This window comes from Nicotiana sylvestris, chromosome 10, assembly GCF_000393655.2.
Source record: "Nicotiana sylvestris chromosome 10, ASM39365v2, whole genome shotgun sequence".
Classification (NCBI taxonomy): Eukaryota; Viridiplantae; Streptophyta; class Magnoliopsida; order Solanales; family Solanaceae; genus Nicotiana; species Nicotiana sylvestris.
Genome location: NC_091066.1, coordinates 15,679,750 through 15,693,442, shown reverse-complemented (window position 1 = coordinate 15,693,442; position 13,693 = coordinate 15,679,750). Strand labels below are relative to the sequence as shown.

The window sequence follows — 13,693 nt, the reverse complement described above, 5'->3', positions numbered from 1 at the left end:
CGATAAATGGCTCAAGAGTGGAGGATTAAGGTTATGGGATTAGGAGGAATAACAATATCTAGATTGTAAAATTAAGGGGGCCTTACTTCCCTAAGTTGCTAATTTTAAAAACTATTATCATGTTACATAATTAATTGAAAGCATCCATAAAACTATTAATTAGGGTTCCTTTTTCATCATATAGGGTAAAATTCTCAAATATAAATAGTAGCCTCAAAAGGAGTTATTTGTGTACTTTCACCTAAAGTAAAGAGTGTCAAAATTGGCCAAAAAAAATATAACCCACCAACCCCTCCAAATTTTGAAAGGGCTGGACGGGTGAAATTTAAAAATAGCCAGATTTACAAGTGGTCATTCAAAAATAGCTACAATTTTAAAAGTATTCAAAATTTAGCCACTTTTCATGTAAAGATAAATTTGAACGAAAACACTTTTTAAAATCCGGAAATACTCCAGTATAATATACTGGAGTTTCAGTATAATATACTGGAGTTCCAGTGTAATATACCGGTCTAGCATAATATACTGGAACTTTTCACGTGTTGAAGTTCCAGCATAATATGCTGGAAGTTCATACACAGGTGCACCGATCTCCAATATATTATGCTGGAACTTTCCGTGTTGCAACAAAATAATGGCTATTTTTAATGACTTTGCAAACACTAGTTATTTTTGAATGACCCATCCAAAAACTGGCTAGCCCGTGCTATTTTTACGATATATTAGGTGATGGGTTATGAACTATTAGGTAAACTACCCAATTTTATTGCCCTATTTAGCACGTGATTTTTTTTTTTCCAAACCAGCCGTTGAATTATCCAAATCCATTGATCCAATGAAACACGTCTTATGTAAAAGCAATAACGAATAGAATAATTATAAATAATTCTATTTTATTAATTATTTATCATTTTCATTTTATCGTTAATGATTTGACTTATAAGGACGCTCACTTCGCTCGTTTAGAAATAGTGTGGACTTTCAAAGGCCAATCATTTAAAAGGATAATTTTGACACTTTACATATAATTATATATTGCAAGTTTTTTTTTTTTTAAAAAAATTGAATATTACTACTAGTTTAAGAATACATTTTATGAGAAAGAAAGGAAAAAAGAAAAAGAAAAAGAAAGAGAGTGCGCGCTTGCGTGAGATCTCCCATCTACACTACACACTAATTACTTATGCTTGTGAAATTGGTATCTCTTCTTCCACAAAATTCCACCGCAAATTCCATATCAAATTGGAGAAATGAAGATGCTTTTGTGCTCTTTTCTAAGGCAAAGCCGTTAGAATTTTCGGTGGGTTTCTTTTGCATTTTTTGGTTAAATGATGTCTAAGCTGTTGTTTTATAGAGATTCTCAGTTTGGGATTTGAAGTGATTGAAATTTTTTCTCTGTTCATTTTTAGTTGATTTTTGCTTGCATAATCTTTGATCTGCATATGTACACTGTGTATAGTTGCTATGCAAAACTGAAATTGCTTCTAGGTCTTCTTTTTGTTTATATCTTCTGAAATTTAGCTTGATTTCACAGCCCTACGATACGGATTTTTCGATAGGCATTACGCAACTAAATCACTGAATTAATAAGTAATTAAGGTTATGGATGATCAATACTGTGCCACATTTGTTTTGTTTGCTTTGCTATTTACAAAAATAAAGGAGCCTAGTTTATCTGTTCACATTCAGCTTAGGTTGCTAAAAGTTAGAAGTGGAATAATTTATTAAAGACTTCAAGTTGAAAAAAGGGATTATGTGCTACAAAGTTAGGAGTTTTGAGACATTAATCAGACCACCAAAGGTTTTATTGGGGGTTCAAAGTAATGCTCCATCCTTAACCACAGGTCTCGGGTTGGATCCTTGGGAATAGGATTGCTTTGGTAGGGAGCTCTTTACCCCCACAAAGTGGGACTTTGCGGCCTGAATCTGGACTAGTCGGACCCTGAAGCGGGTACTAGACACCGACTAGGAGACCAAAAAAAAGGAGACAGTAATCTGAATCAGAACATGGGAGCAAATTTGGCTGTAGACCTTGGGAAGACACCAAGGTAGTTATCAGTTTATCACTTATCACCAGTAGTCTGAAATTTGTTACAGGCGTAAGGATAATCCTCGATAACTTTTAGTACTGTGATGATTCCCCCCTTTAACGAAGTTGTGGCTGTTCGATTCTCAAACTCTAGTAGCAACTTCAGTGTTTCTCTAGATTTTATTAACTTCTGCATATTTGGCACAATGCAATTCAAGCTTAAGTTTTTCTCTTGTTTCACTTTTCCTAGTACTTTATCTACTTCCTCTATAGGTTTTTCCTCAGTTTGACCTTTAAAAAAACAAAAAGAAAGAGTTTTTTCCCTCAGTTTCGTTTTGTATTCAGTAGCATTTTTATGCACTGATGCAACAACAGCAAGAGTTAATAGTCTCTTTCAAAAATGGCATTACAAAAGAAAGAGCTGGATAAAGATGATGAATGGCACTCTCCATTTTGTCTATGGCTTAAGGCAATTATTTAGAAATGAACTTGTCTAGTAATTGATTTGAGAATTCTATGCTGGTTTCCATATCATTACTTGAACCATGTTCACAACTTTAAAAATAAAAACTGAAATCTTGGCCTATTTAGGACAACCTATATGATTCAAATTTCCAGGTTAACACAAACCTTTTCTTTTCCTCTTTTGTTCTTTTGCATTCTCTTCCATTGTTCTTATATAGAAATGACTTATTAATCATGTAAAACCCTATCCTTCAAATCTTGTTAAAAGATGTGTAGGTTCTATAGCTTTTAAAATTTTAGAGCTTAATTTTTGTTGTTTTGTACATGAAAGGCTGTTTAGTGTTCAATAAATATTGTTATCAATTTTCAATGGATGAGGCATGATTTCATTCAGGATCTAGTGTTATACGTCTGATGAAGCATCTGAGAGTTTTCTATCTTTTAACAAACTTTACTTACCATTTCTGTCAAAGGAAATTCACACTCTGCGTGGAATAGAATCACCGCATCCTATTTAACTGAAATGTTGGTGGAGAGGTTGGTGTATGCATATGATTACCTCATGTTGTGATTAACAAATATCTGAATAATTATCCCAGGCGCACAAATCCTGATGTGATGGAAAACCAACGGTTACCCCAAAGCAGTGAAGCCAGTGGTGAAGTTGGTTCATCTGTTGAGAACGAAGAATCAAGGAATTCTTCTATATCACGTCACAGTCTGGATAAGGAGGCAGGCTTTCCATCTTGTCGAGTGTGCCAGTGTTCTGAATCAGACAAGAGGGGAGTTGCTGCATTAGGATTTCTAGGAATTATTCCACCAGCACCGGATGCATACAGTAGCAATGGAGAGGCGAAGCTTGATTGCCATGAAGTGGTGAAAAATGACGAAAATGTTTCCTTCAACAGAAGTAGCGGGAAAGGATCTGCACTAGTTGAATTCATTAGTCCAAAAGGGGAGGTTTTTGTTTGTAATGGTGATATAGAGATGGGTTATGATGAGAACCAGGACTCTTTGAATGAGCTTGGCTGTGCGTGCAAAAATGATCTTGCTATGGTACACTACGCTTGTGCGCTTAAGTGGTTTATTAACCATGGATCCACCATGTGTGAGATTTGTGGATGTGTTGCGAAAAACATAAGAATTTCGGATTTCAAGAAAGTTGTGAGCTCTTTGAAGGAGTATGATGCATTGAGGGAAAGGACTGCAAATGGGGAGCCTAATCCTGCACCGGCGCTGGAAAATTCAACTGTAGATCCTGATGCTATTGCAGCTATTCGAAGGCAAAGGTTAAGTGAAATTGCACTGTGGTTCAACCCCCATAACCACTATTCCACTGCTGTTTCCCAGGTTGTTAGTGAGCCGCCTTCTGGTTCTAACATTGTTCCAGAAGAAGCTCTTCCTGCAGAAAACACTGTAACCAAATGGGCTGTTGAGGGTACTGGGATCCTGCTCGCTACAGGGCTTCTTACTATCACTCTTGCATGGCTTATTGCTCCTCATGTTGGGAAGGTACTTGAACTTGCTTCTCTGCTGGTGCTGTGCAATATTTACGAGTTTCTTGTGGGTTCTTTCATATTGTATTATATTCCATTTTGTTTATTTTTTTATTTTGTTTTTTGTAAAAGCTACATGGTAACCTTCAAAAATAAACTTCTCTTCCAGTCTCAAACCATTGGATTGGACCCAAAAGAAACTTCTGGGTCTTAATTGGGGTTTCTGGCTTGGTCTGTAAAGTGGTACTGTATATAATTTTGCGAATCTAAGACCACATTGGTGAATTGCTTTTGTCTGATATATTTATGACGGCATGTCCTTTCAGTATCAAGGCACCAATATTAACATTGCCAAACTTATGATAACGAGTAAGATAGGACAAATAAAGCTATAGAAGTAATATAAAACAAATAAAGCTATAGAACATTTTGAAAGAGAGATGTTGACTGCTTGCCAAGAAAATAATCATAATCTCTAGTCAGTTAAGTTATGGAAGAACACTCAAACGAAACATAACCTTAGAGTTACAGTCATACTTCAATCTCCAAACTGTACTTGTAGACTTGATGCAACTATACATAGCTCGACAAAAACTTCATTTGACCCCATTCTTAAGTCATTCTTATCTCCTCATTAACTGTAAAAAAGTATAGATAGTAACTTAGTTTGAGATTTTACAAAAATAGGATTGCTATGTTATTCAATAACATAAATTGTAATAGTTAGAAGTACCAATTCTCATCAAAGAAAAAGTTCGGAAGAATAATAAGTAAATTGATGTATCTCCAGAAGTTGTGACACTAAAATGGGCACATTCTTCAAACAGTGACTAAAGCTAACCATAGGGGTCGATAGTAATTAGAGGGTGTTTGGCTAAGCTTATAAGCTGGTCAAACTGGCTTATAAGCACCTTTTGGCTTATCTACGCGTTTAGTGAACACGCAAAGTGCTTATAAGCTAAAATCAGGCATAAGTCATAAGCTGGTCACCCCCAACTTATGACTTTGAGCTTATAAGTACTTTTAGTTTGACCAACACTTTTACTAGTTTATCCTTAATAATAGTTTCTAATTCACAAAATACTTTTCCCAAAATAAATTTCTTGACTTTCTCTTCATACCATATTTGTTATTAATTCTTTTCTTTACAAAGAATTTTTTAATTTATAATCTTTTGAAAAAAATTGAAGGGTATTTTAGTCATTTTAACAAAAGAATAGCTTATCAGTACTTTTTAATCAAACACATCGACTACTTATTATCAGTTTCAGCACTTCTATCGAAACACGTAAATGTTTATTTTAAAAATCAGTTTCAATACTTAAAAAGCTTTTCAGCACTTCAAGCTTATCAGCTATTTACAATGAGCTAATCAAACTGGCTCTTAATATATGACACTAGGATAAAAGCTATGATTGCAAGAATCCTTGCTACATCATTCATAGATGCCATGACGCCATGAATGTAGGTGCTACCAATTACAATTGCTCAGTAGCCACAATTTTTGGTGCTATGACTGCTTAAAAATAGGTGCTATAATTGGTCAGTGGCTTTAAACATTTGAAAGTGCTATGATTGCTCGGTAGCCATCTAGATTTTAGTGCACAAATTCCTTACTAAGTTTCCTTTACTAGAGTAATTGATGATCTGCAATATCAAAACCACCAACTAATCATTTTGATGACGTAAGATGTTATATTGCTGGCATCGAGAAGGTGCAATGAATACACAAAATGAGATGTTAGCTCCAATACATCATGATCTATACTAGGCACAAACCACCTACTAATCATTTCAACCACCATCGATGCCATCTAGTGTACAGATTTCCTTACTAAGTTTCCTTTACAAGAGTAATCGAAGTAATTAACAATGCCATCTAGTGTACAGATTTCCTTAACAATCCAAAAAAAATTGAAGTAATTAAGAGTTGGATAACAATTTTGGAAATCAAGGTTCTAATCTCAGCCGAGGCAACACTAGGAGAGAACTCTTTCCATATGCAGAATCCTTACTGGGTAGAGTAACTGGATAGTGGATACTGGTGTTGGTGGAACATTTCAGGTACCTGGTCAATTAGTCGGGGTGTGTGCAACTTGACCATCACCATCATTATTAGGATATATTGAAATATTCAAGTGCCACTAATTCCATGCATTATTAGGGAACTCGAACAAGTTTATCATTTTGTGGTGGTAGCTGATGCACTATCGGGATACTAATTGCTAATTTAAAGAAGTTTTCCTTGTTGCTATTATTTGCTTGAACTAACTAGTTCTCTCTTTTGATTAGAGAACTGCCAAAAATGGACTGCATATTCTTCTTGGAGGTGTTTGTGCGTTAACAGTTGTAGTATTCTTCCGATTTGTAAGTTTCTTCAAATTCTTTTCACTGCATCTAGCATGTTATATTAGCAACTTAAAGCAAATGTTACTGTGTTATTAAATATCAAAATAAGATGATATAGATTTGGACACCAAAGTTACTAGTTTCTAGTGGTCATGCTAACAAATTGTATTATCATTTATGAGTGATGCTTTTCTGTCGCTGGAGGATTAAACAAACAATTTTGTTTGATTTGTTTTCTGGAACTGTTATTATTCAGCTAATATGTCGTGTTATATGAATTATGCTTCTCCAGAAATGCTAATATTTGTTTGTCAAACCTTTGAAAATGTCATGTGAACGATACATGAATAATTTATTTTTCCTGAGAAGGATACAATACATGGATAATTAGAAAGGTCAAAGAGAATTGTTAATGCAGCAAGGAAAGTGTCATACTCTAATAAGTGGCAAGGAGAGTGACGTTTGAATTAATGTGTCTCCAGACATGCCTATGTGCTATTTGTACAATACATGGATTAATTAGAAAAGGTAAAAGATGCAGCATGGAGAGTGAGATCAGAGTTGCTCAAATCAGTGGCTTCCTTTTTCTAATCAACTATGTTACCCGGACTCTCCAAAAATGTCTTTGGGTGTATGTCAGATCTTCCAAAAGTAGTGCATTTTTTGTGGATCTAACATGGGTGCGGCATCGTTGTTAGAGAGTCCGCACAACATAGCTTATCACATATTTTGTTTTACAACTCACATATTAGTGTATTATCTACTTCACCAGCTTGTTAGGATGAAATTTCTTAGTTATATCTCAGCTTCAAGGATTGTCATTTTTACTTCCCGTTAAGAGTAATTCTCTTTTCATGATTTTTTCTTTTTATCAGATACGAAATTTGTAGAAGAAGCATTCTAACTTTTTTCCGTCAAATGCAGTTTGTGTTAACAAGAATCAAATATGGCCCTGCTCGATACTGGGCTATCCTATTTGTCTTCTGGTTTCTTGTGTTCGGTATATGGGCTTCAAGAACACATGGTGCCCATGCTACTTAATCATTTATCCTCCTTCGGGATTTGTTTTAGAGCACTGATGTTCAGCTGCTTTTGTTGACACAGTACTACCAGTAAAGTTGGTGAGATGATTATTGTACGACAGGTTCTCTGGTTCAATGCTAAAAAGTTTTATGCAGATGTAAGCAACAACAAGATCTCTATGTGCTGCATTGCATGTGTAAAGCAAGCTCTTGATTTTTCTCATTTATTTGTTTTAATTTTTCTCTAGGGTAACCTGGGAGGGGGCAAGTTAAGTAGAGTAGGGGGTGTTTGCTTTAGTTGTTCTCGGTGTCTGGGGGAGACTTATCTCATTACTCAGGAGTTGATTTCTGTAGCAAAGTGAGGAATTCTTTGGTAGTGGTTTACTTATATTCATTTTGTACAAACTAATCATATGACTGCTTCAGGAGCTCTGTAACCTGTAAATAAGGCGAGCTCTGCTGCATGTCCGTTCATATCCCGGCGACCTCAGGGTTCTTTCTTCATGGTTGTGTCATATGGATAATTTCTGATGCTACTATGTTCGCAGAAACTCGTTGCTCTATATATGGAAAGTCCAGTCATTCTGAATATTGGATTTTCCCCTCAAACCATTAACTCCAATTATTAACCAGAAAGTTGGAATATACCCGTGAATTATTTTGATCTTTCTTTTGCAAAAAAATAGTTCTCATCTAAGCTGTTGAAATTGAATGTTCCAAACGGCTTATCAGAATGGTGTTTGACTTGGTTTCTGAGCACATTTTATCGACTTAGTAAAGTAGAGCTGTCAACATGGGTCGGTCCATGAGGCCGGTCAAACCCAATCCACCAGTTCGGTGAGGTTGGACCAGGAGAAACTCTCATTTTCTGCTTGCAATTGGTGAATGCTGCTTTACTAAGTAATGGATTGTTTGTACATGTACCCACGTTAGAGTTTATTTATTTACATTTTTTCCTATTTGGTTTAAGGTTAATCATGGTGAAACTTCAGCAGAAAGTGAAAATATGAGTGAACCTATATTGCTATTGGTTTGTACGTTTGTTACAAAATAATCTTGCCTTTTAAACTTTTATTTCTTCTTTTTAGTACTTGCGATTTTTGGTTGCTTGGTGCACTTTTCTAAATCTCTTTCGATAGGTCATTGTTTCCACATTACTATACTAGAATGTTGATTAGAAAAATCCAATCGCGATAAGTGAAATAGCTTACATCGTATGTATCAATTATTTTTAGAATTCTCAGATCATTCATAAAGAATGGAAAGGTTTTTAGATTTTAAATTCCAATACGCTAGAGTCTATTTTTTTTAAAGATCTTAATGGGAGATAATGTCAGAAGCAAGTGGTTTAAAGGACTTTTTAAAGTTTTTTGAATCGCCTTCTATATATTTTTGGTTCCATCACTGACTTGAAGTCATACTTAAACTAATCATAATAACATAGTCATCTATCAACTACAAATAAAATTACCATGCACCATTCCCCAACTGACTGCATAATGAAAAGAAGGATATATTGTGAACACATGGAACAAACTCAAAGAGTATTGAAATAATACAATTTATTAAAACTGAAAGTAATAAATAGCACCTACAGGTATTCTGTTGGCTAACCAGAGTAATCAACAATCTTTCTATGCAAGAGAAAAAAATGCAGAGAGAACCTAGAATTTTTAAGTTCTTAAATACGACCGTGTATTTGAACATAAAATTTTTAAGTTTTTTTTAAATAATATTTATGTATTTGGAAACTACGTAAAAACTACTACTATAAGTCACAGTGACTAATAATTCAAAATATTTAGAAAGTATATGAAAAAATTTCGGTCAAAAAAACAATTCAGTTGACTCTCAAAATCCCGTCACATAAATTGGGACATGGGAGCAAGGGTGAAGCTACATTCTCGTAAGAGTGGTCAATTGATCACCATTCGTCGTAAAAATTACACTGTGTATATTATAGGTAAAGTATTAAGTTTTAGAGTTATATAACCTATTTGAACATCCTTTATCGGAGAATTTATTTCACTTTTCTCAAGTTTGAATACCCTTAAAAAAATTTCAGACTTCGTTACTGCATGGGAGTATTCAACTTCATAAATAAAAACTGTGAATAACATACTATATGGCTTACTGAAAAGTGATCGATCGCTAAAGCCCTTAGGCTCATAAGTTAAATGTTTTGATATCTTATAAGTATATCATTTTTCGTATCTTAAAACATTTATTATACCACAACTCATCTTTAAACTAAGGAAGGTCACCTTCCTTGAATCTAACTCCGCAGTCGTACTATGACAGTCCAATCTAAAGCCGATAAGGTCGTTATTGTTGGGTTTTAGATTAAAATGGTGTGAACAGAAAATGGAAGGAAAATAAAAAATTTTAAATTTTCTTCCTTTGCAAAAGAACATTTCCATATTGAAGGAGGAAAAAACATTCGTTGGATATATACAAATGCACTTCTTCTGGCTCTTAAAGAATTGAGAAAAAGACAAGCCTCGTACTATCGTCACTCGCTTGCTTCAGTCCAAATGTTTGGCTATTTACCAGGTCATTCCCTCAGTTTTTCGTTAAGAAAATTATGAAATACTCTCCGGATTTTGAAGTACCGCTATGCCAATGTGTGTAGTCCACTCTATCCTGAGAAGAAAATAATCATAAACCTCGGGTACTAGGAGGGGGTTAAGTTCTTTAAGGAAACACCGTGAATTCAGTATGCTCGGACTATTTTATACTTTTTCTCCATTTCTCTGTTTTACTTAGGTTCTGTTTCCAGAATATATTTTTGAATACAGATTAATAACAGTTATCTAGTTAGTAAAGTCCGATAAGTTTTAAACTTGTAATTTTTGACTAATTACTACTCCCTCCGGTCCAGTTCAAGTGATTTTTTGGTTGTTCTCACACATATTAAGAAATATATGTTTTTAGCATTAATTAACAATATAATTGACCATATAAACCTTAATTTGTTCATTGGAAATACAACAAATACTCTTAGGCTTTTCACTCCGAGGGCAACTTTGGAAAAAAGAAGTTAATTCTTTCTTGATATTTGAAAAAATCAAATATTATGGACCACAACAAAAAGGCTAAAAATCACTTAAAGTGAACCGGAGGAAGCATTATTATGAGCCTAATTAATAATGTGATTAATGTGCCCGAAAAGTGTTAACAATGATGTAATGACGTGCTTGGAGCATGAACACAAGTGTTTGGAATAAGTATTGAAGTAGTGGAAGGGGCCAAGGAAGCGAAAAACCAAAGTTGGGAAACAAAGGAAGCATTTTCTTCAACTAGAAATTAAGGATTGTTGCTATAAGTGAGAACACGACGATACAAAATCGGTGGATTTATGAGATATTCACTAAATTCAATGTTTTAAAGATTTTTTTGGGATTCGTCTCGGGGCTCGTACAGTGTATTATCAAAATGCCTTGAGACTCATGCGTGGAGTTTAGTTTTATGAGGTTTACGCCTCCTAGCGTCGATTGTGCACCCTAAACATGCCTAACACTCGGGGATCGCCCAACAATTTTTATGCAATCATGTATCAAATTCACTAATTAGCACAGACTTTCAAAATTCTTTTACAAATGAATGACCAAAGTTCTATTTATTTATAAGATTATGAAGATTGTGAACAACTGAAATAACGAACTATAGTATTGCATATTTACTAATTGAGACAAGAGGGGTTGCTCAGATGGTCGGTAGTCCCATCTACAATTCTAGGGTCGTGAGTTCGAGCCACCAAAGGAACAATAACTCCAAGAAAGGGGAGATCAAAGACGAACGAAAGGGGAGGAAAATTAAAAAAAAAATTGAGAACATCTTGAGGGTGAACATCATTTGAATATTTCTTCTGAAAATAGATATCCAAAATTTAAATATTTACTTACCAGATCTTCATGTTTTAGTTTTATTGTTTTGCTATTTCAAAGTAATTTTTTATTTACTCGTAGAGGAGTAATGTTTTAAATTACAGTCATGAAATTTTATTGAGTATTTACTTTTAGGGAGGTAAAATATATAGTTTGATAATATAATTTTAAGAAATTGTGATTTTTAATTATTGAAAGTTAAGATGTTATAGTTGATTTATATTTCATTATAACTTTAATACTATTGCATTGTTTATACTTATAAAAACATGCTAGATATTTTATTTTCTTTAATTTATTGTAATTTTCTTGAATTGTAAATGTATTTTCTATATTTTTATGTTATTATGCTATATTATTAATTTCTGAATTAAAATTTTTAAAGATTCGTGGAGCTTACAGTTCATGTCTGGAGGCTTACGTTTCGCCCCGCATTATATAAAACGCCCCTTTTTAAAACACTAAAAATATTTAAGGTCATTTACTACATAATATTCGAGGTCATTTGCACTTTGTTGTGAGCATCTCGGGTACTCCTGCGAGGAAACCTAGGAATTGTATTTGATCAGCCACAGGACAGATATGAGAAAAGCACTAAAAAGAGAAAATGGATATTCTCTCCTCGTGCATTTCGTGGCTTAACAAGTAAGCCATTCGAAAGCCATATTGCAGTTTAATTTATATATGCAATATTTGGTTAATTTCCTCTTATGGTAGGTTATGATAATGCAGAAAGGTTTGTGGTTGGTTGGCGGCTTATAAAAGTTATCAATTTAAATGAATAATCCTCTTGTTAACCCTGAACAGAATTAGTGAAATAAAAAGTATAATAATTTATAACCTACCCCTTTCCATTTCTGCGATCCCTTTTAAGTATCTTTAACTTCAAAACAAAGATATAGCAACTAAAGAAAATTAAAGCTAAATCTGATCAGAATAGGATAAAAAATGCACGAAGAATAAGAGAAAAAGATGATTCTAAAAGCGAAAAGCTTAGAAGACTAGATTGTCATATTTGGAGGTAACAATAAGATTTTCGTCAGACATGAGGGTTTTCTAAAAGTCGCATTAGAGAATTCATTTGCAAGGTAGGTGGTGTTTTCTAGCATTAAGTAATTATGTTTGGATAATCAATTAATGACTGTAGTCAATTGCTTGTAATAAGGCATGCATGCAAACTTCACTCTGATCAAATATTCAAATTCAACGTGGTGTTCCAGGAAATATACTGATCAAAGCATTTATTAAGTAAATTTATACTGTGATTAGTTAATGACAACCCAAATAAGCTACTTTTAGTCAATGAAAAGATAGTCTTATCTGGTGGTTACTCTTTTTGTTTAAATACTACTCCCTTCCTCTGTTCACTTTTACTTGTCCAGTATCGTAAAAATATATTTTCACTTTTATTTGTCACTTTTAACATATCAAGAGAAGACAATTTATTTTTTCCTGTTATACCACAATATTAATTACTCATTTCAAATTATTTTCTCAAATCCATTAAAAAAATGCATCAATTATTATGGGTATCATGGTAAATTGTGCACTTGATTTATCATTTCTTAAGGGATGTGCAAAGTCTATAGTGGACAAGTAAAAGTGAACGGTGGGAGTATTTTCTTATTAATTCATTTTAAAAAGAATAAATACATATTTTTATATTTACTTACGGAGAAACCATAATGGCCGCTCAAATAATATGACATGTTTAATACTACAAATTTTAAATTTTTTACAGTCATACAAATATTATAATATATTTAAGACCATGTATAAATATAAAAAATCATTCTTTCTTTATTAAATTTTTGACAAAGTCAAATAAAATAAAAAGGAGGGAGGATTATTTTTTTTCAAAACTTTGAGGTGTGAATGCATTTCTACGCCGGGATTGCCAATTCAAGATTAAGCCAATATATTATTTAACTATTGTTTGTACTCAATTAATCTTTTGCCAATTGTACAATAAGCCAATTTTTCCTTAAATGTAGATTGGTTCTACCAAATATAAATCTTCAACAAGAAAAAGTAGATGAATTTTTCTCATGATTCCCTTCAATTTTTGTTAGAATTACAAAATTAATTGGTCAATAAGTTGATCAGCCTTAAGAATCACCTGCATTAAATTTGGAGTTAGCTTAATTACTTTGGATCTTAGCTCATCAACCGTGCATTTAACACTTAGATGACCATTATGCCCCTTTACATTTTTATTTATTACAAGACTTTCTCTTTGAAATTTGAAGATACAATAAAAATGTGTACAAAATATTCATATGGATTTTATGTAATCTTTGGTTCTCCACGTGTCTTTTTCTATTTTGTCACTTTAGTTTACTTTTTTGTTTACTTCTACTATATAACCCTTCCCTTCTTCTCTTGGCACAACACCACACTTGTTCAATTTTGCTCCTTTTTACTTGCTTCTTAATTTTCTGGTAT

The 13,693-nt window shown here is 33.5% G+C and overlaps 1 protein-coding gene across 1 annotated transcript; it reads left to right on the top strand.

Moving 5' to 3' along the window:
• Nucleotides 1–1,109: 1,109 nt before the first annotated feature.
• On the top strand, nucleotides 1,110–7,952 carry LOC104243514 (uncharacterized). Its single transcript, XM_009798714.2, has 4 exons — nucleotides 1,110–1,300; nucleotides 3,094–4,006; nucleotides 6,283–6,357; nucleotides 7,264–7,952. Exons 2-4 carry the CDS (start codon nucleotides 3,113–3,115, stop codon nucleotides 7,378–7,380), a joined length of 1,086 nt encoding a protein of 361 aa, XP_009797016.1. The 5' UTR covers nucleotides 1,110–1,300; nucleotides 3,094–3,112; the 3' UTR covers nucleotides 7,381–7,952.
• Nucleotides 7,953–13,693: the final 5,741 nt, after the last annotated feature.